The following is a 19,870-nucleotide window of genomic DNA, read 5'->3' as shown; positions in this document are numbered from 1 at the left end:
AACAGTAACCACAACAGTAGCAGCAAAAATCGACAGGAAAAATTTATCACTTAGCAAGTGGAGATTCAACCCTTTCTCAGATCGGGGGGGGGGGGGGTGTGAGTAAGCTGAGATATGGTAATGGTAATAGTTTTATTGAAAATTGATTCAGACAGATGGCTGAATTGCAAAATTGTGTACATTGCTTAAAAATCATAAATTATCATACAGACATAAAGAAACTTCAGTTTTAAGATATTTATAACACACAATGATTGAAATTTCAAAATAAATCAGTTATAAACCTACATATACATTAATAAAGTTCGCTAAACAAATAAGAATTGTTTAAATCTATTCCACAATCATACATGAAAAGATCGTTCGAAATAAGAGAGAAGAGAGAACAAAATTAAAGGGCTGGAGGAAAGTAAAGAAGTGAGGTATGGAGGGAAAATACATACAGCTCAGGAGATCCACGAAATATATGCGAGAGAGAGAATGATAGAGGGAGACGAAGGAGTGAGGGAGAGAGAAACAGAGATAAATGGAGAGAGAGAGAGAGAGAGAGAGATATTAGACAATGCTGAGGATGAGAGTGCATAACGGACATATTGAAAATAAGGTACGAAGTACAACTTTGACATATGAGAGAATGGTAGTTGTAGATCCATAAATTGCAATGAAAAAAAAAAAATCATTAATGATTTATGGATAACAAAGTTGTAAATCGCTGGGAACTATATGCAATCAAATGAAGGGAAAAAAATGAAATATTGTAATTTCAAAGTTCTCTTGGTAATAATCATGTGATAAGTATGTTTTCAATCAATACAAAAGTTACCATAAACATAAAGTTATATACTGTTTCATATAAAATAAGATTACCCTACAGGTCCTCTACATCGTCAATATGAGGATAAGTTTACATGTGGCAGATATCAAATGACTTGAATTTCGCATTTTTTTAGGAAGGGGAGGGGATGACCCTCTGTAAAGGATCCCATATTCTGCATATACATATATTGGCATAATAGCATATTTTTTTTTCCAAGTCGACATGTTAATCATATCAGATTAATTTTGTTTAAATAATTGCTATAACTCAATAGAGACCGGTAAGAGAAAGATACCGGTAAACCTTATGATTATTTTCTTCTATCGTCTCATCTTCGCAAAAAGAAAGAGACTAACAAACACAGTTGCTGTTACTTAAAGTACCCCCCTCCCCCATTGCTGCAAATGTCTTTAGTAGTAAATACGTGATAGATTCTGCTTACAGAATTATGAAGCTAGGCTAAATTTAGTGACTCCAAAAATAAATTTTGATAGAAATTTAAAAGTGAAATCTTACATGAACTCTATGCATGTCTTAATTTTGTAAAGGGTGCGTGTCAAGACAGCTTAAAAGATATGCAGATAAAAGCGACAACATAGTTATTGTAATAACTCCCTCATAATATTTACATCAAACACAAACATTACTCCTATTATATCGCATGTACCTCAACACTATGTCGCGTTCAGTGAGCCTCGCTAAACCGAAACCTTTTCATGCAAGCAAGCCTGATGTTTAATAGACGAGAGTCGATCACGTCGAAAGGTGGGCGGGGTCAACGTTTCACTTTTATTGACAAACTCCAGTCAGGAGTGACGATGCGTCACCTATTGTATTGACTGGCCCCTCTCGCCTAGTGCTGTGTACATTGTGTTTTACAGGGCTGTAGCAATAGTAGTAGTCGTGCCGAGCTGTTGAGATTTAAATTATTATTGTTGACCCCTTTTGTACCAAGGAGATTTTTTGTACAACAGGAATGATATGCTTTCTACAGACGGGAAGTCGGCAACGCATGATCATCAGTGTAGAGTTGGCAGTGTATTGATGATATATTCGTCAATGAATTACTGCATTTAGCGATATTTTACACGGTCATCATGTGAGCGTGTTATTCGGTTAAGCGCTTGGGTACAACATTATTGTGTAGGAGTGGGTTACCTCACGACCAGAATTTTACCCTCGGTTGTACGTATTCTGGTGGTTTATTTACTTGGCAAGCTAATTATATCCAAGGGCTTCTTTAGAAAGAAATGATATTGACTCCTTAGAAAGAGTATCTCCGGCCTCATGATAATTTAAAAGACCTCCGTTTGAAGACAGTTGCTATGAACGCTCATGAACACTGAAGGAACAGACTTTATGTGCTGTCAATCCTTCATGCTAGTGACAGACGATTGCTGGAGCTAAAATCAACGGACCTGTGTACACAGCTCTGTAATAATACTATTATGAACTCCCCGCCATGCAACGGATGTATATTTGACTGGGAAGCATGTCAGACCGATTGGAATCATCATCCATAAGCTTATTATAATTCATATTATCTTGGACGCCACCTATTGAAGTATGGCATCATCCAATGGCACAGGAAAGAGAGGTATGTATTTTAATTTGATTAAAATTGGCATGTTGGGCAAACGTAGAAATGTTAGTGTGGGCTCTAGCACAAAGTTTGGCAAGAGTTCCAGATGTACACCCCCTAAATAATATTACACTTTGTTCCTATCTCTCATATTGTCTAACCCTATAAATCCTAACCCTAACCTTAACCCTAGTATCCCATGTTTTTATATATTATATTATTATTAGGTATATCACTCTGAAACATATCGATATATTTTTCTTCAATTTTAGTGGGAGGTAAATAATTTATGGAACTCTTGCCCAAAGGTTCTCTATACAGCATTACATTGGTGGAAAATAGTATAGCAAATTATGACTGATGGTTTTCACCATTTCCAATGAGTTTTTTAAATGTACTTGTAATTCTGTGAGAGTTATATTCATAGTTATCATAAAACATATAAACATATCATACCATATGATAACGTGTGGGGCGACCAATGGCCTAAGATATTACAATACTTCTCCTGTACTATATATCATTACGACATTACCTACGGTATTCCTTCCCCAACTACTGCCACGAGCATTGGTTATCACAGTTATGTAATCATTAATCTTTTTTTCAACGGGGGGGGGGGGGGGGGGGGCTGGGACTGGGTGATGGGTGATGATGACCCATGCCCCATGACCTCTCAAATATAAAGAGATAAAGAATGCTATGACCATGATCATACTTTCTATGACAAACTGCAGTACCCTGGTAGCTGCTGATCTCCGATAGAGCGGAGGAAGAAGAAGAAGAAGAAAATGTGATATCACTCACCCCAATTGAGACTTGTGTACGGGGGGGGGGGGGGGGGCAAAACAAAAGCATGTATGAGTTCGGGTATCATATTTTCTGGTGGACCCTACTACAATGGTTATTAGGCCTTTTAAAAAGGATGTTATATTACCCTTTGCGACCGATACAAAAATCTAGAAATCTACGGTCGGCTTTTTAATTATTTTTCCCCCCTTTTTTAGAGAAAAAAATGAAAAATATCAGCCCAAAGAGGGAGCAAAAAAGAAGAAAAAAGAAGGGGAAAAAGAAGAAAAGATTTCCGACCGACAGACCCATGCTTAGGCATTTACACTGGCAATACAACATCTTTTTTGTTAGGCCTTATACTGCGCATGATAGCATACATTAACTAATTAAAACGTAACCTTGACACGACTGTTCTGATAGCTTAGCTGGTCTTAGTCACCCTGTATTTATAACACGTATGCGGTTGTTGCGTTATGTTTGCATCCGCTTTGCAGCAGAAATTGTGTTTTTGTTTTTACTCATCCTCTTAAACATACTCTGCCTCATGCATGCCAGACGTTCAGACGGGATAATCCAGTACTTTCAATCAGATATTACATTGATATAATACGACATGCTTCAGTTGCTTGCATTGTTATTGTGCAAACAAACCACTTTGATCTAGCTCAATAATATGGCCTTGCTGATGTGCCAAGTTATATTGTATTAAAAATGCTGGAATTTACTGTGTGCAGCCAACCAACGAAATTGATATTCGTAGATATATATAGACAAGGCAGGGAATACCAAGCATTTTGCTCTCTATCTACGGTCTGTGACAGTGGAGCGTGGTATATGCAATTGCATTGATTAAGACACACATTTTGAAGCTGCTTGGTGCCACTGTATTTTAACTAGCTTGTTGGATTTTAGTATAAAAATGTAAGTATTATAGCCTATTCATGTTGTACTGTCTTTAAACAACAAACAAGCGGGAGAGAACCCAAAACACCTTTCGTTGGCTGCTGCGCATGAAATTGCAGTAATGGTGTCAGTATAGTAGTAGTAACAATAAGTCGTAGGGTATGGTTCCTATGTATCTTAACTTTGATTTTAAAAAGGTCAGTTGGTGTTGGGTTCTGATTCACTTGACCCCGAGAAGTGATGATGTAATTTGTATTGCAACCAGAGCCAGTACTAGCTAAGCCTACATGGTTAAAGTAATCGTATTTCGTCATTGGTACTTGATACTATTAATGTCTACTACTACTACTATTACTACTATACTACTACTACTACTACTACTACTACTACTATCACTTCTACTACTACTACTTCTGCTACTAGTCTACTACTACTATTATTATTGCTATTACTACTCCTACTACTAATATATAATATCGCATTTATCTTCATCCCCTTGAATCAGCACTTACACTGGAAGAAGAATACTAGTAGTACTACTGATACTACTAATGTTACTACTACTAATCCTACTTCAATTACTACTACTACTAATATTTCTACTATTAATTATACTATTACTACTAATATTTATTATTATCATTATTATTATCGTTGGTAGTAGAAGTACAATTATCTTTAGTATTTCTATTTGGAATATTATCATTATATTATTATTATCACCATCGCCATTAATATCATTACCATCATTACCATCATTAATTATGATACCGTTACACTTGTCATCATTATAATCATCAATCCCTACGAAGATTAAATGAATGCGAACTTTATTTGCTTCGTGTTCATGAACACTTGACATTGATTAATATGTACCCGCAAGTTATTGTGCAATTTAACAATTTCGCAATATGGAATTGTGCAACCCATTTACTATAATTTGAACAACATTGTTGCACTTATCATAGCCGAGTTTGGAGAGCACTGCGGAAGACTTTGTTTTTATATTCTCTTTAATAAGGTCTGTCCAGTGAATTTATATTTGTTTTCAATGAAGTGTCCTTCCTTCCTTTCTTCCTCATTCTCTTCCGTTTTCTTAACGCATGACTCATTAAATGGTACCTTTTTTCTAGACATTGTAGAGTCATGGGAGTATTTAATTCCACATTCTTCTGAATTATTATCGAAATATGATAGAAGTTAGATATTAATAATAGAAAAGATAATCATAATGATAATGTCTGGTATTTATTTTTGTATCGCCCATATCCCCCATATAATGCCATTCGCCCCCCTTTTCATAAAAAAACCTCTAAATACGCTATTGTATATCATTTTGGGCTATCAAGATTTTTCCTGATAAAAAGTGGTCATGATTTCCTTTTAAATCGCTTTTTTTTTTTTTTTTTACTATTTACAGTACCACCATCGTATGAAGAGACGATGGAAGAGTTAGCTCGCAGAGAGCGTGGTCAAAACCCCAAGCACGACCCGACATCGCCCGGACAGGGTGTGTACAGGAAAAGAACCGACGACGACGAAGTCGGTCACGATGATGCAGGGACGACCTCGGAATACCAGTCGGCCATTGTGTACACGAAAAGAGCCGACGACGACGAAGTCGGTTACGATGATGAAGGGACGACCTCGGAATACCAGTCGGCCATTGTGTACACGAAAAGAACCGACGACGACGAAGTCGGTTACGATAATGCAGGGACGACCTCGGAATACCAGTCGGCCATTGTGTACACGAAGAGAACCGACGACGATGAAGTCGGTTACGATGATGAAGGGACGACCTCGGAATACCAGTCGGCCATTGTGTACACGAAAAGAACCGACGACGACGAAGTCGGTTACGATGATGCAGGGACGACCTCGGAATACCAGTCGGCCAAACCCGCTACCATCTCACACACCACGGTACAACCCAAGTACCTTCAACCCGAGACCACCCTCTTGCCTCAAAGTCCTACGTCACCATCAACTGAACCTTCGAAAGGCTCCCCGAAGAAAAACCGCTTCAAGAAATCAACCTCCAGATCAACCTCCCGATCAACATCGTCGTCCAAACGTGATCCAAACACTTACGCGTACGAAAATCAACAGAGCGTGGACTACTGGGCGTCTGTAGAGCCTGTTACGATTGATCCTAATATCGAACCGATCCTCATGCGACCGATGGTAACGCGAGTAGGACCAGACGGAAGGACGTACTTACGAGACACCAGTATAGTTGTTGTACAGGTAGGGATTGCCACTTCTATGCTTAACCGATTAACCTTGATCGACATTTCGTGTTGGGTCAAGTGGAGGTCAAGCACAACTCTAGCTACAAATAATATTAGCTGCTCGCATTCTTTGTGTATGTAACATTTCTTGGTAAATGCACTACACATTCACAAACACACACACATATAATTGTTTAAACATATTTGTGGCTTACAGCCAGTAAATAAGATTGAAAAACAAGTCAGAAAAAAAAAGATTTTTTTTCTCTTCAATTACAGATCGATCAATCGATCTTATTTACTGGGTGTAAGCCACAACTATGTTTAGACTATTGAAATAGGAATCATTACATTTATATAATTGTTATAAGAAGAGTTTTTATACAAAATGTGGTAGGAAAATGTAAGTTCATACAATCATTTTTATTCATGATTTGTTTGCGCCCAGGCTTCTATGGAAATAAACTGCTCATTGCTGTCTCTCAATAATCTTCTACATGTGCATTTGAGTGTTGGTTTTAAGGACCACTTTTGAAAATGTTATATTTCCTAAAGGACAAACAAACTGATATGAAACTGTACAGTAATGATAAAAATATCATCCAAACCCTAAATTTGGTGATATATACACGACCCGAATTCACAAACCAGGTTTGAGTACAAACCTAGTTCTGATCAAACCTGGTTTGTCCACAAACCTCCTTTGTGAATAATGTTGACTTTTCAAAATAGGGCAAATATCCCTTTGCTTTGTGGAATTGATTCTTCTCTCTGATATAAATCATTAATTAAATCAATTAATGATTTGATGTCACCGGGAAGATGGTGATATACAAGGAAATGATCGACAGAAACCCATGATAATTGTTGTAGAAAGAATTTTTATACAAGATATGCTACCAAAAATATGTAGGTTCATATAATCATTTATATATGTATTCATAATTTGTTTGCGCCCAGGCTTCTATGGAAATAAACTTTGTGCTTTAATCATAAACTTTACAGTGGGCCCGCCAGCCATGGTCCATGCTCTTTTATTATTTTGTACACATCTTTAATACAACCTTTGATCATATAAAAATGTCAGCTTTCTTTTTCTTTCTCTTTCTCTCTCTTTGAATTATTGAATACAAGCATGACGAGCATGAAACGCGAAACACACAGAAGGTGATCGGGAAACCAACTCGACCCGATAACTACTTGTGGTATTCTTTCGTGGGAATGGCCTTTTGTTTCTTCTTTGGAATTTTCTCTTTGATGCGATCAAGAGAGGTAAGTGAAACCAAAAGCGCTATTTATTTCCTCTTCTAACTGATGGATTGGGAATTAGTGGGAAATCAAGTATTTCATACTGTTGGAACTGGGTAAGAGAGAGGGCCTTATTGATGCTCTTGAATACTCTTGATGGTATTGAGACAATATATTGTTACCTACGTTCCTTTTGAATAAACGATTATTCTGAATATTAAAATCCAGAGGCAACATTAGGTTTCTGATAAAATTAGGTGATGTTTGAAAACAGCGTAAAGAATAAAAAACTAGCCTTCCACGAAATACAATTCTGTATGCAAAATCCTATAATTTCTGAGTTGTAAGTATCCAAATGACAGTTTGGCTACGCAGATAGGCCCTAAAGTTAATACTTATTAACCAACTTTACATTTTTCATGAAATGATAACAGTTCTACATGTACTTGATATGATATCATTCCCTGTGTATTACCAGTCATCTTCATGGTTTGGGTATTTGCCGTTTGATCGAGATCAAAAGTACGTTGTTCCGGTCCTTCTTTAGACGAAACTCGCTTCATGTACATTTGTGAATTTGAGCCTATACTAACATCCTAAAGGATACAAAACATTATGTATGTTGGCACAACCATCAAGTTTTGTTTTCGTTCCAGATTTATGTCATGCCATCGGCACTTAAAATAAAACCATGTTGCTCAGATTAAATTTCAGTATTGCTTCACTTCCTCCAACTTATTCTCTTTTTCCTCTTTACATTATTTTGCTTAGGTTCCCGCCAAATTTGACGCGGGAGATTACGAAGGTGCGCGGAAGGCTTCGTCGTCTGCTCGGAACTGGGCTACTATCGCACTCATCATCGGAGCCGTCATCATCATCGTCTTCATCTTCCTTCTCTTCGTGAGCCCGTGCCCTCTCACAAGAGCACTTCAATTCAAAGGTGTATGTCCAGAGGGTGTGTGAGACAATGAACGTGTATGTATCGCGTATTCGAAGAGAGGTTCCTCGAAGCTTTTCTACCATAACAGAAGAAGATGGATTCTAACAATTTATGATTCGATCTTCTGTTGCTGCTCACTCCAAGGATGCATGAGAGTGAGAAGACGATTAATAATAATGATAATAATTATGCCTTGTTTACCCAGGACAGCTTCATGAGTGTTAATACAATTATTCCTGGGCCCTAGCTGCAATCCTATGAAGAGATGGTTTAATGGATCACGTTCTATGATAAGTATTCTCGTGGATATGAGTGCATGATCACTGCTGAGGGAGTCATTGTAAAGCGCATGAAGCTATATGGCTTTGGCAAACAATGTTTTTCACACTTGTGCACTTCATCGATTCCCGTTAAGTACATTCATTTTACGGAAAGGACATCCCACTAATTGTATCAGAAAATATTTCAGCTGTTACAGGCTAAATTAAATTGGTTTATGACTATTATATCACGAAATGACTGTACAAATTGTACAATTTTAATTCATGGAGTGTCAAAAATAATGCAATTCATGATTTTTTCCCTTTGCACCTTAACGCCTAAGCCATAAAAACTTTAAGATGATAGAAATAGATGTAATCTTTATTAGATTTCATTTGTGGAAGAAAGGCAAGCGAAAGGGGGGAAATATGGTTTCATTCTAGTGTAAGATAATTGTGCATTGGGTAAGAAGGAGAAGAAGCTTCCAACGACGGAAAGATACATGAAATCACCTTCTATTCGTAACCACATAATCACTCTTTGGTTTTATAATAATGATTATAATAATAATAATGATAACAATGATAATGATGTAATAAGGGTTTCGTTTAAAGCAGTTTACCAGTTACAACCTTCCAATTATGTCCTTGAAGATGATATGTCGCTTGCAATATATAAAATAACTTTATTTAAGTTCAGTACGTTGATAATTTTTCTTTCCGGACTGCCGAATATCTGATGTGTAAGAAATGATTATGTAACCCCTGTATCCCATGTTCAATTCTTAATGTCATGCTTTGACAGGGATTTAGGCTTGAAATTATAGAGAAGTTAACAAGTTCATGCTATATTGTCCCTTGCGTTAACTATCACATAACGATTTTTAAAAGTCTCTCATGATTGTTAGCTGACATTCCTAAGATGGTATTACGACTATGGAACATTCATAAGAGTTGCCCATGTGTAAAACCACAGGGGGAGCTGATAGCGAAAACATGACTTTATTAGGACTAGTATTTCTTGAACCCTCCTACACATAATTGTAGTCAATAATTACATGTAGCTTTGTACAGATGTTTGCATTCCCGTAAAGAAATTTCTAACAGAATCCTATATGTGGCAGAGTCACATGGCAATATGTGTTTACGTTATGTCGAACAAAATTGTCGAATTTATTATGAAATTTTGTAGAAACTTTTTCTACATCAAAAAATGTTTAACATAGTATGAATGTTTGCTGATGTACTGTTTCTCACTGTAAAGCCCGCCTGGTGCTAAACCGACCGCCGAAAAGAATTTGGAGGTCAAAGAGAAATGAAAGGTAAAGTAGGATTTTTATTCTGTGACATCAAACGTTTTCTACTTGTTATACGAATTCTAAGTTCACCTGCCATTTTTATGCCTCCGCCACCGAAGGTGGTGCCGGAGGCATCATGTTTTCGGGTTGTCCGTCCGTACGTCCGTACGTCCGTACGTCCGTCTGTACGTCCGTACGTCCGTCCCGTTTGACCGTTATCACAATATCTCAAGAACCATTTAAGATTTAAACTTAAGACTCGGGAATAGTATTTATCACCATAGGAAGACGATCTGATTAGATTTTGGAGTATGTAGGTCAAAGGTCACAGGTCACAGAGGTCAACTTATGAAATTCCTTGTATTGAGTTTGTTAGCGCGATATCTCAAGAACCATTTGAGATTTGAACTTCAAACTTAAGGATAGTATGTATCACCATAGGAAGACGATCTGATTAGATTTTGGAGCACGTATGTCAAAGGTCAAGGGTCACAGAGGTCAACTTATGAAATTCCATACATTGAGATTGTTATCATGATATCTCAAGAACCACTGGAGATTTAAACTTCAAACTTAGTGATAGTGTGTATCACTATAGGAAAACAATCTGATTACATTTTGGAGCACGTAGGTCAAAGGTCAAGGGTCATAGAGGTCAACTTATGAAATTCAATACATTGAGATTGTTATCATGATATCTCAAGAACCACATGAGATGTAAAAACTTCAAACTTAAGGATAGTATGTATCACCATAGCAAGACGATCTGATTATATTTTGGAACACGTAGGTCAAAGGTCAAGGGTCACAGAGGTCAACTTATGAAATTCCATACATTGAGATTGTTATCATAATATCTCAAGAACCACTGGAGATTTAAACTTCAAACTTAATGATATGTGTATCACCATAGGAAGACAATCTGATTAGATTTTGGAGCACGTAGGTCAAAGGTCAAGGGTCACAGAGGTCAACTTATGAAATTTCATACATTGAGATTGTTATCATAATATCTCAAGAACCACTGGAGATTTAAACTTCAAACTTAATGATATGTGTATCACCATAGGAAGACAATCTGATTAGATTTTGGAGCACGTAGGTCAAAGGTCAAGGGTCACAGAGGTCAACTTATGAAATTCCATACATTGAGATTGTTATCATGATATCTCAAGAACCACTGGAGATTTAAACTCCAAACTTGTTTAAATTGCTCTATGGCGGAGGCATCATTTTCGACTGTGCGCAGTCAAAATTCCATCTAGTTCAGAATGCTTTCCTGATATATTTTTTTATTGTATGAATGAAAAAATGTTTACTTGGAATAAAAACCCATATTAACCAGGAAATATCACTGGTAACGTCAGTTGAAGGATAGGACTTAATTGTGATTATATCATTATATCATATCATTCGAACGGGACACTGACCCAAGAAAACCGACAGCCCAACAGACCCGACAGCCCACGAGACCGACAGTCCAAGAGACCACGAAGATAGTAGGTCCTTGCGAGAACCTACTTAACTTTTTAGACAGCGTCCGAGACCGATATTGTCGGTTGTTTATTCGTGGAGCCACTGACACTAGGGCAAATTTGTATTTCCCAAATGATATGCTGCAACAATATGCCACTTTAACCCGCCCAATGGTTAAATGATGCTTACTTTCTAAAGTGCATTATTGCCTTATTTTCTACTCGGATTTATCTAATGACCTGTCGCTATATATATAAAGTTTATTTTCGTGCACACATACGTGATAATGATATTGGAAGTGAGATACGCGAAGAATTTAATGATAATATTAATATGTAGTAGTAATTCGTGATGTGATAAACACTATGCAGTCTGTAAATTCCCTTTGTCATCAAATGAAATATCATGTTCCATACCATTGCAAGTCCGTGCACAACAAAATATATGTATTAAGTGTATGGTTCGTTGTGTGAGCAAACAGTGACAAATATTGCAACCGATTTATATCTATGTATAACTGATTCTCTATTATATATTCATGTAAATATAAATAATATTACTTGTTGACTCTAACATGGATTGCATAAAGGAAATTTCTATTAATATTGAGATCTATCTACATGTATTTTGTAATGTCAATTGTTTATTACAGGAATAAGCAGCTATAAAACAGTTTATTCATTTTGAAGTATTTATTCAGTACTAGAGCGTTTATATATCCTGCGTAATAGGATTTATGATGGGTGTGTGAGGCAGGCGCGGATCCAGGGGGGGGGGGGCCGAGCGGGCCTTGGCCCCCCCCCCCGCAAAAAAAAAAAAAAAAAAAAAAAAGAGAGAAGAAAGGAAAAGAAGGGAAAGAAAGAAGAGGAAGAAGAAAAGAAAAGGGGCTGTTGACCCCCCCCCCAATCAAAAAAATAAGAGAGAAGGAAGGAAAGGGAAAGAAAAAAGGAAAAGAGGAGATACTGGCGTACTGATAGGGGGAGGGGGGGGGGGGGCTTGGGGGAAATCAAATTCAAACGTGGTTTATTTCTAATTCCACAACGGTGGATTACAAATAATGCTGAAATGACATAATTTCCGAGATTTTTCCTCACTTTTTAGTAGATTCCTACACGTCAGGGCCCGAGGTACGGCGGGGATCGGGAGTCCCGAGCCCCTCTACTTTTTTGAAAAAGTATATTAAAGAGAAATAAAATAGAATGAGAGCAAGAAAGAAAGAATAGAAACTGCAAAGAAACTGAAAGAAAGAACTGCCAGTGTTTAAAAATAATGAGGCATCAAAATATGCTCATCTGACCGTGATTAATGCCTAAAACCCCTAAGCTTCCGGGGACTCTGCCCCCTGGATTTCACCTAGGGCCCTACGGCGGGCCCTTAGATGCTCATCTGACGGTAATTTAATGCCTAAAACCCCTGATTTTTTGGGGCTCCGCCCCCTGGACCCCACGCCAAATAGTGACGTGCCAGTCTCACAAAATAATAAGGTATACAAAAAAATGCTCATCTGACCTTAATTAAACGCCTAAAACCCCTGAGCTTCCGGGGCCGGCTCCACCGCCTGACCCCCCCCCCCAGGGGCCCTAAGACGGCCCCTGATTGAGACAAGGATTAAGAGTATAGAGAACGATACAACGCATCGTCTTCTTTTTCTAATAATATAATGAAACGTCAAAGCTTCGCGCAGGAGGGGAGGGGGGGGGGGGACTGAATTCAGACAAGGATTAAGAATCGAGGACGGTACAACGAATCGTCTTCTTTCTCTCATAATCTTATGAAACGTCAAAGCTTCCGCGCTTCGCGCGGGAGGGGGGGGAACCTGAATTCAGACGAGGATTCAGAGGCGAGAACGGTAATACGAATCTTTAATGAAACGTAAAAGCGTCCGCGCTTCGCGCGGGAGGAGGGGGTTGGGGGAGCATCTAAATTCAGACGAGGATTATTTTCGAAAACGGTACAACGAATCGTCTTCTTTCTCTAATGATTTAAGGAAATTTAAAAGCTTCCGCGCTTCGCACGGGAGGGGGGAACCTAAATTCAGACGAGGATTAAGAGTCGAGAACTCGACAACGAATCGTCTCCTTTCTCTAATAATTTAATAAATCGTAAAATTTTCCGCGCTTCGCGCGGGAGGGGGAAAACTAAATTCCGATGAGGATTATTTTCAAGAACGGTACAACGAATCGTCTTCTTTCTCTAATGATTTAAAGAACATTAAAAGCTTCCGCGCTTCGCGCGAGAGGGGGAACCTGAATCCAGACGAGGATTAAGAGTCGAGAACTGTACAGCCAATCGTCTTCTTTCTCTCATAATCTTGTGAAACTTAAAAGCTTCCGCGCTTTGCGCGGGAGGGGGAGGGGGAGACTGAATTTAGACAAGGATTAAAAGTCGAAAACGGTACAACGAATCGTCTTCTTTCTCTAATGATTTAATGAATCGTAAAAGCTTCCGCGCTTCGCACGGGAGGCGCGTTTCCGTTTTACACCCTGCCCTAGGCTTTTCGGCAAGAAATTACACGAAACATGCTGTATCCGAAGTCTAAGTTTGTTTATATCGACGTCAAGAATAGCGAAGCCAAAGCTTATGTACAATTTCAATTGGGGATGCGAGGGTCTTCTTGTTCAAGACGGTTTTCCCGATATATTATTGTTTTGTTATCGCTGGGCTAAATTTTGCGAGCTGATCACGCATCCTCACGCTCTTAGAGTATTGCGTATTAATGGATAAAAATAAATGATACGACTAGGAAGATCAACTAGTTAGTATAGAGAGTTAGCTAGCGCTACGTGACGTTTTCAGAGTTCTGGTGGTGTGCAGAGCGCCGAGGCAAGATGTGGACGACTAGACTCCGAATACCAGTCGGTTTGTAAAATTTTATTGGAGAAAAGCCTAGGGCAGGGTGTAAAACGGAAACGCGCGCACGGGAGGGGGGAACCTAAATTCAGACGAGGATAAAGAGTCGAGAACTCGACAACGAATCGTCTTCTTTCTCTAATAATTTAATAAATCGTAAAATTTTCCGCGCTTCGCGCGGGAGGGGGAAAACTAAATTCAGACGAGAATTATTTTCGAAAACGGTACAACGAATCGTCTTTTTTCTCTAATAATTTAATGAAACGTCAAAGCTTCCGCATTTCGCGGAGGGAGGGGAAAAATCGCCCCTCCCTGCACCGACCCCCCCCCCCGCATTACGTCACTGTTGGTCACCATTACGTACCAATATTTGGCTAGCAAAATTTCAAATTTGGGCCCCCCCCCCCCTAAGAAATCCTGGATCCGCGCCTGGTGTGAGGATGTTGGTCATAGCTAAAAGTGTAGAGATAGTTCTGACACGCGCACTCGTTCACAGGTCAATTTCATGGAGCCTCGAATAGATCCATTGCGTACATGGCTTGCAACGAACACTCACGTTCACGTATCACGTATCACGTATCACGTTTTGCACTGTTTCGTAAAATAGGTGACTCTAATTTACGAAGTGTAGGGTCTACCATTCGTTGTTTTCCACGCCGGTAAAACACGAATGATCACGTCTTCCAAAACGTGACGTGAGTGTTTAATCAATATTTTTATAATTGCAAGCGCTTGTTACTAAGACTGGTCATGACGTCACCGTAATATGTATGATTTGTGTGTACGAGTATACGTATCGCCTGCGCCTAGCTACAGTTGTAGCTGACAACAAAGTCGGAGAATGGGTGAGTAATTGATTGCAATATGAGTAGATTTAGTGAATGTAGTGATTAATTTTGAAAAATTTGTAATAGTTTTCGTGATCTTCGGTAATTTCTTTTCATTTTGAGACTGTTCTCAACAGATATTTGGCGAAAAGGCTAGGGAAATATTTCTCTTCAAATTGCACTTTGATTTTCATCGTCGTGAAGTAGTTTGACTGCGGTTTGCCGTCATGTCACCCTGTTAGGGCCCGGGGTTCCGGCAGGCCCACCCCGTGGAATTGCGGTGCTCATCTGCAAATTTGATCGTCATCATGAATCTAATTCACCAATCATTGATTGAATTTAAATCTAGATTTAACGTACACCTTGAAATAATCTATGAAGTATGATTTCTTTAATAATCCAAGTGGGTTAATTCTTGTTAAAATCTTTAGTAGACCCTTCTTCTAGACGTGGACTCTGTTGAGGTACTCACTACCCCTAGACCCCTAGATATAGATGTAAACCTGGAACTTATTAATAAAAATATTCAAAAAACAACAACTAGGATTTGTTTATTTAATGTTTAGATTTTGTGTGGGTCCAGCATGCTTGTCTAGTTGTCATAACTCATATTCATAAGGAGTCTACATTAAAGATTTGTTTCCAAATTGTGCAGTTCATGTTGATAAATATATTTTTGTTGGACGTTGTATAAGAAATGACCCCTAGTCCACAATTATGTTTCCTTATCTGTAGTCCACCTCTTCTTGTTATGATAAACTAATTCTACTTAGTACTTCTTCGTGCTCATAGGCCATAGAAAGCACTGTGTGAGGTACAAGTTAAATATTCCATTAGTTTTACTTTGTACTGTGGTTCATTAAATAGGAATGTTGATTTCCACACCATGTTAAATTTAAGGCCAACCATGACATAAAAAATAGCTATTATGCTTGATCTATTTTATTGTTAAGGAGAAAGGGATGCCTTGATTATTGTATTGGTGTTTTCCTTCTTTTTGTTCCAACAGATTAAAACTAAAGAGCTGAAAGAAGTTAACAACATGAAGCAGAAAGTCCCATGCAGGTAAAATTACCAGGTTATTTAGCACACAAATATTAAACGATCACCTACATGTATTAATTCACTAAAAAAATAAATGGAACTAAGTTGACGTTGCAATTATAGCGCTTAGAGACTTCGGTGGTGAGCGCTTTATAAGTAACATTTTTATCATTATTATTATTATTAGCGTATATAGTGGAGGGTATATTTTATTCTAGTTCTGCACCTAGCATACAATTTCAATTTCAATTTCAAATTTATTCACATTTCCAACAAAACATTACAAATAATTATAAGCATTTAAAACAAATTTAAGAAATACATGTTGGAAACAGAGGGGTCCACTAAAAAGCAATGCTTGTACAAGTGTGAACACCTCAAATGAAACTTAGGAATAATGAGTAATTAAATTTACTATTCTGTAATGACAAAAAGAACTACAAAATAGGGGAAAGAAAAATGGGGATGCCAACAGAGACGAGAAAGGGACAAGACAATACTTTACACGACAAAGATAGAAGAACATGGACATAATTATACAAAGAGTAGACAATGACAAAAAGAAGTGAGAGATCGAGGGTACAGAAAAAAATACTAAATGATGAGCTGCATGTGGGGTTGAGAAGAAGATAAGGAAAGAGAAATATTGTTGCTTTAATTTTTTTGGTTTACAAAGGAAAATGTGTCCTTATTTAAAGGAGGTCCTGTGTGCCCGCCCCCCCCCACTCAGTGTTATTTGGGGTATGCGTATGCGTGTTCCCTCCTTTTGAAAACACCCCCCCCCCTAAGTCTGGTGTGTAAAGTCGATACGGGCCGGATTTTTGTGTACTATGAGCCAGACTTCGTGAAAACTACCCCTTTACTGGACATTTTGGGAATACGCATGCGGTCCTGCCGACACTTGAGTTGGGGGGGGGGGGCGGGCCTGTGTGTAGAAGAGCCATATCTAATCCACATCCAAAGCACTACATGTAGGGTATACACAGGACCCCTCATTACTTTTTTGTAAGGGCTCCTTTCACTTCTTGAGCAATGAAGATGAAGAAGAACACAAAATAAGATGAAAGTCTGTTTATAGGATGTATTATGGTTGATATGTATCCATTAGTATCAGTTTTAAATTGAAGTACCTACTTTGTTTTCTGTCATGTAGGATGATGCTTCTCTACAGTGGGTGATGAAGGCATGCTGGTTTACAAACTCAGGAGAGGAACAAAGAAGAGATATTGACGGGATCATATCTAGAGATGCGGGCCTACTACACTTCATACGAGCAAGTGTGCTAATATACATACAGGTACCCCAATAAACTTTTGTGGAACACATGTCATGCAGAAAATTATAGATCTGACGAAGATATTTTTCATTGTCAGTTGACTTGTAAAAGAATAATTGACTGAATATCACAATTGTGATTTAGATTAAAAATTAAATGTCAATATAGATGAAATATAAGTCTACGTTACGTGTGTTTTAGTAGCATTATTTCCAGTATATTCTCTGGTCCAAGTTGTTTGGTCATTTTATGTCCCATAAGAAAAAAATTATAGATCTGACGAAGATATTTTTCATTGTCAGTTGACTTGTAAAAGAATAATTGACTGAATATCACAATTGTGATTTAGATTAAAAATTAAATGTCAATATAGATGAAATATAAGTCTACGTTACGTGTGTTTTAGTAGCATTATTTCCAGTATATTCTCTGGTCCAAGTTGTTTGGTCATTTTATGTCCCATACTTAAAGGTAATACACAGTTGTAGTATGGGGTCATAAATTTGGTTCAAATGAACATATTGGACGCATATCAGATCCTACAATATTCAGTGATCGTTGTTGCGGTTGTAATCGAGTCTAAAATTATGAAATTGTAAATAATAAACTCTTTATGTTGTAAAGCTCCCTCTCAAGGTCAAGATATAAATTTTTCTTGACTAAAATCGACCAATTTGCTATTCTCGTTTGGAAGTTATATATCACATCTACATATTCTGAGATTTTCATGGTCGCAGCTACCATCTGAAATTTATCAAAATTTACCGGGAGCACCAGTAAATATTTATATTCAATTTTTCTCGAAAGCAGAAGTGTTTTAGAGGCTAAGTTTTCTAGTGCTTATAATACATCCACAGGGGCATTCAAATATATCAAAATTGTAAAGAATCACTATCCACCCAATTTTCAAAATTTCGTCAAACTTTGTATTATCTTTAACCGAGTATTATTCAATAATGAGCACGAGTTTACATCACAAGTACATTGTATTACTTATTTCATACCTTGTCTGAACCAAACTCCAGCAGTCCTATCGTCTCAATGGGATCATCAGAAATAATCTAAAATGTGGTCAGAAACTAGTCTTGTACGAAAAATAGTTTCGGTTTGCCCAATAGAACCCCAAGTGAATTTCAATCCTTCCTTTTTCTGAGCAGGTATCAGGGTGTGTGTTATTAGTCGTCATTGATTTTATTATATCTTATTTCATTTTCCATTCAACAGACTTGGGTTATCACTACAGCCCTTTCTTCTGAAAACTAGGCTACAACTTTAGTGATGAATGCAGAAGACATCTACACGGGACTACGTCTTAAAGATGCCACCCTCATATTATGAAAGAGTACAATAGAGATGGGTTTAAACTGGAATATTTACATGATATTTATTTATTATTTGTATTATATGTTTGTAGAATACCACATTCAATAAAGCCAATGAAGTTTATTATCTTGTCAACGTAGAAATAATTAAAGATAACTAATCCTCAATGAATAAACATTAAAATTCTAACAATGTAAACTACCATCTTATAAGATGAAACTGAGGACTGGGCAGAAAGATTCTCTTTGAAATTTGAGTGATAAAGATCTATCAGTCCATATCAAAGATTGAATTAATTAATGATATTTTAATTATAATTATACTTGTTGAAATTCATTTACCTCTATGGACGGGGGGGGGGGGGGGGGGGGGGGGAGCTTGCTATCCTCTTCCTGGTGCTGTTAGTACATGGCCCATGTAACGGGTTGCAATAGTGTACACATATGATTATATGTTTATATTAGAAGGACTTAGAAAGTGAACAGTTTTGAATTATAGCATTAGTGTTGGTAGAAGTAACGGCAGTGTTGATTGTTAATGGGAGGGGGGGGGGGGGTTGTTTCCCAGTGAAATTAACGGTATACCAATGTAAAGTTAATTAAAACAAGAGAAAACTATTCTTAAAAATAAAATTTATACAGGACATGGCCTCCTAACAAAAACCCTGGTACCACTTCGGTGGTGTTGTTGTGTGTTTTTTTAGGGGGGGGGGGGCAAACCAATTAAAAATTCTAGTGTTAAATTCAATTGTCTTTAAAAAAATTATGTCAAGATATTGAAATTAAACAATGGTTCACTTTCCTTTTTTCAAGTTAGAAAACTTGAATAAAATTCTAACCCTAAATTAAAAATGTTCTACTTCTAGCAAAGCTTCTGCAAAGGCTGCAAAAGGTAGAGTGAAGAGAATCCAATTGAAATGTGGACAGTAATGGAGTGAATATGGAATGGTTGATCGTAGTTGATAACGAGGGAATGCAAATGAGTGGTAACAAGTACGACT

General features: G+C 37.6%; 1 protein-coding gene and 1 long non-coding RNA gene across 3 annotated transcripts; both read left to right on the top strand.

Annotated features, from left to right (window-relative positions):
- The first annotated feature begins 1,613 nt into the window (after positions 1-1,613).
- On the top strand, positions 1,614-9,699 carry LOC581836. 2 transcript variants are annotated; one of them, XM_011667984.2, is made up of 5 exons: positions 1,616-2,414; positions 5,515-5,636; positions 5,793-6,344; positions 7,463-7,600; positions 8,348-9,699. In XM_011667984.2, exons 1-5 carry the CDS (start codon positions 2,384-2,386, stop codon positions 8,537-8,539), a joined length of 1,035 nt encoding a protein of 344 aa, XP_011666286.1. In that variant the 5' UTR covers positions 1,616-2,383; the 3' UTR covers positions 8,540-9,699. The 2 variants fall into 2 exon arrangements, with proteins under 2 accessions (XP_003729979.2, XP_011666286.1); XM_003729931.3 differs by having other exon boundaries at positions 1,614-2,414; positions 5,515-6,344.
- Positions 9,700-15,210: 5,511 nt separating this feature from the next.
- LOC105446337 lies at positions 15,211-17,598 on the top strand. The gene is made up of 3 exons (XR_004065946.1): positions 15,211-15,245; positions 16,237-16,292; positions 17,425-17,598. It is a non-coding gene; the product is annotated as an uncharacterized LOC105446337 (long non-coding RNA).
- The last annotated feature ends 2,272 nt before the right edge of the window (positions 17,599-19,870 follow it).

Source organism: Strongylocentrotus purpuratus, unplaced genomic scaffold, assembly GCF_000002235.5.
Source record: "Strongylocentrotus purpuratus isolate Spur 01 unplaced genomic scaffold, Spur_5.0 spur5_scaffold_21, whole genome shotgun sequence".
Classification (NCBI taxonomy): Eukaryota; Metazoa; Echinodermata; class Echinoidea; order Camarodonta; family Strongylocentrotidae; genus Strongylocentrotus; species Strongylocentrotus purpuratus.
Note: the sequence above shows the minus strand (reverse complement) of the source record. Positions and strands in the feature narration are given on the sequence as shown.

Coding starts and splice junctions, on each gene's coding strand:
- LOC581836 (XM_003729931.3), top strand. CDS start 2,384: ATGGCATCATCCAATGGCACAGGAAAGAGAG. Junction 2,415..5,514: donor CAATGGCACAGGAAAGAGAG/GTATGTATTTTA, acceptor TACTATTTACAG/TACCACCATCGTATGAAGAG. Junction 7,601..8,347: donor CTTTGATGCGATCAAGAGAG/GTAAGTGAAACC, acceptor TATTTTGCTTAG/GTTCCCGCCAAATTTGACGC.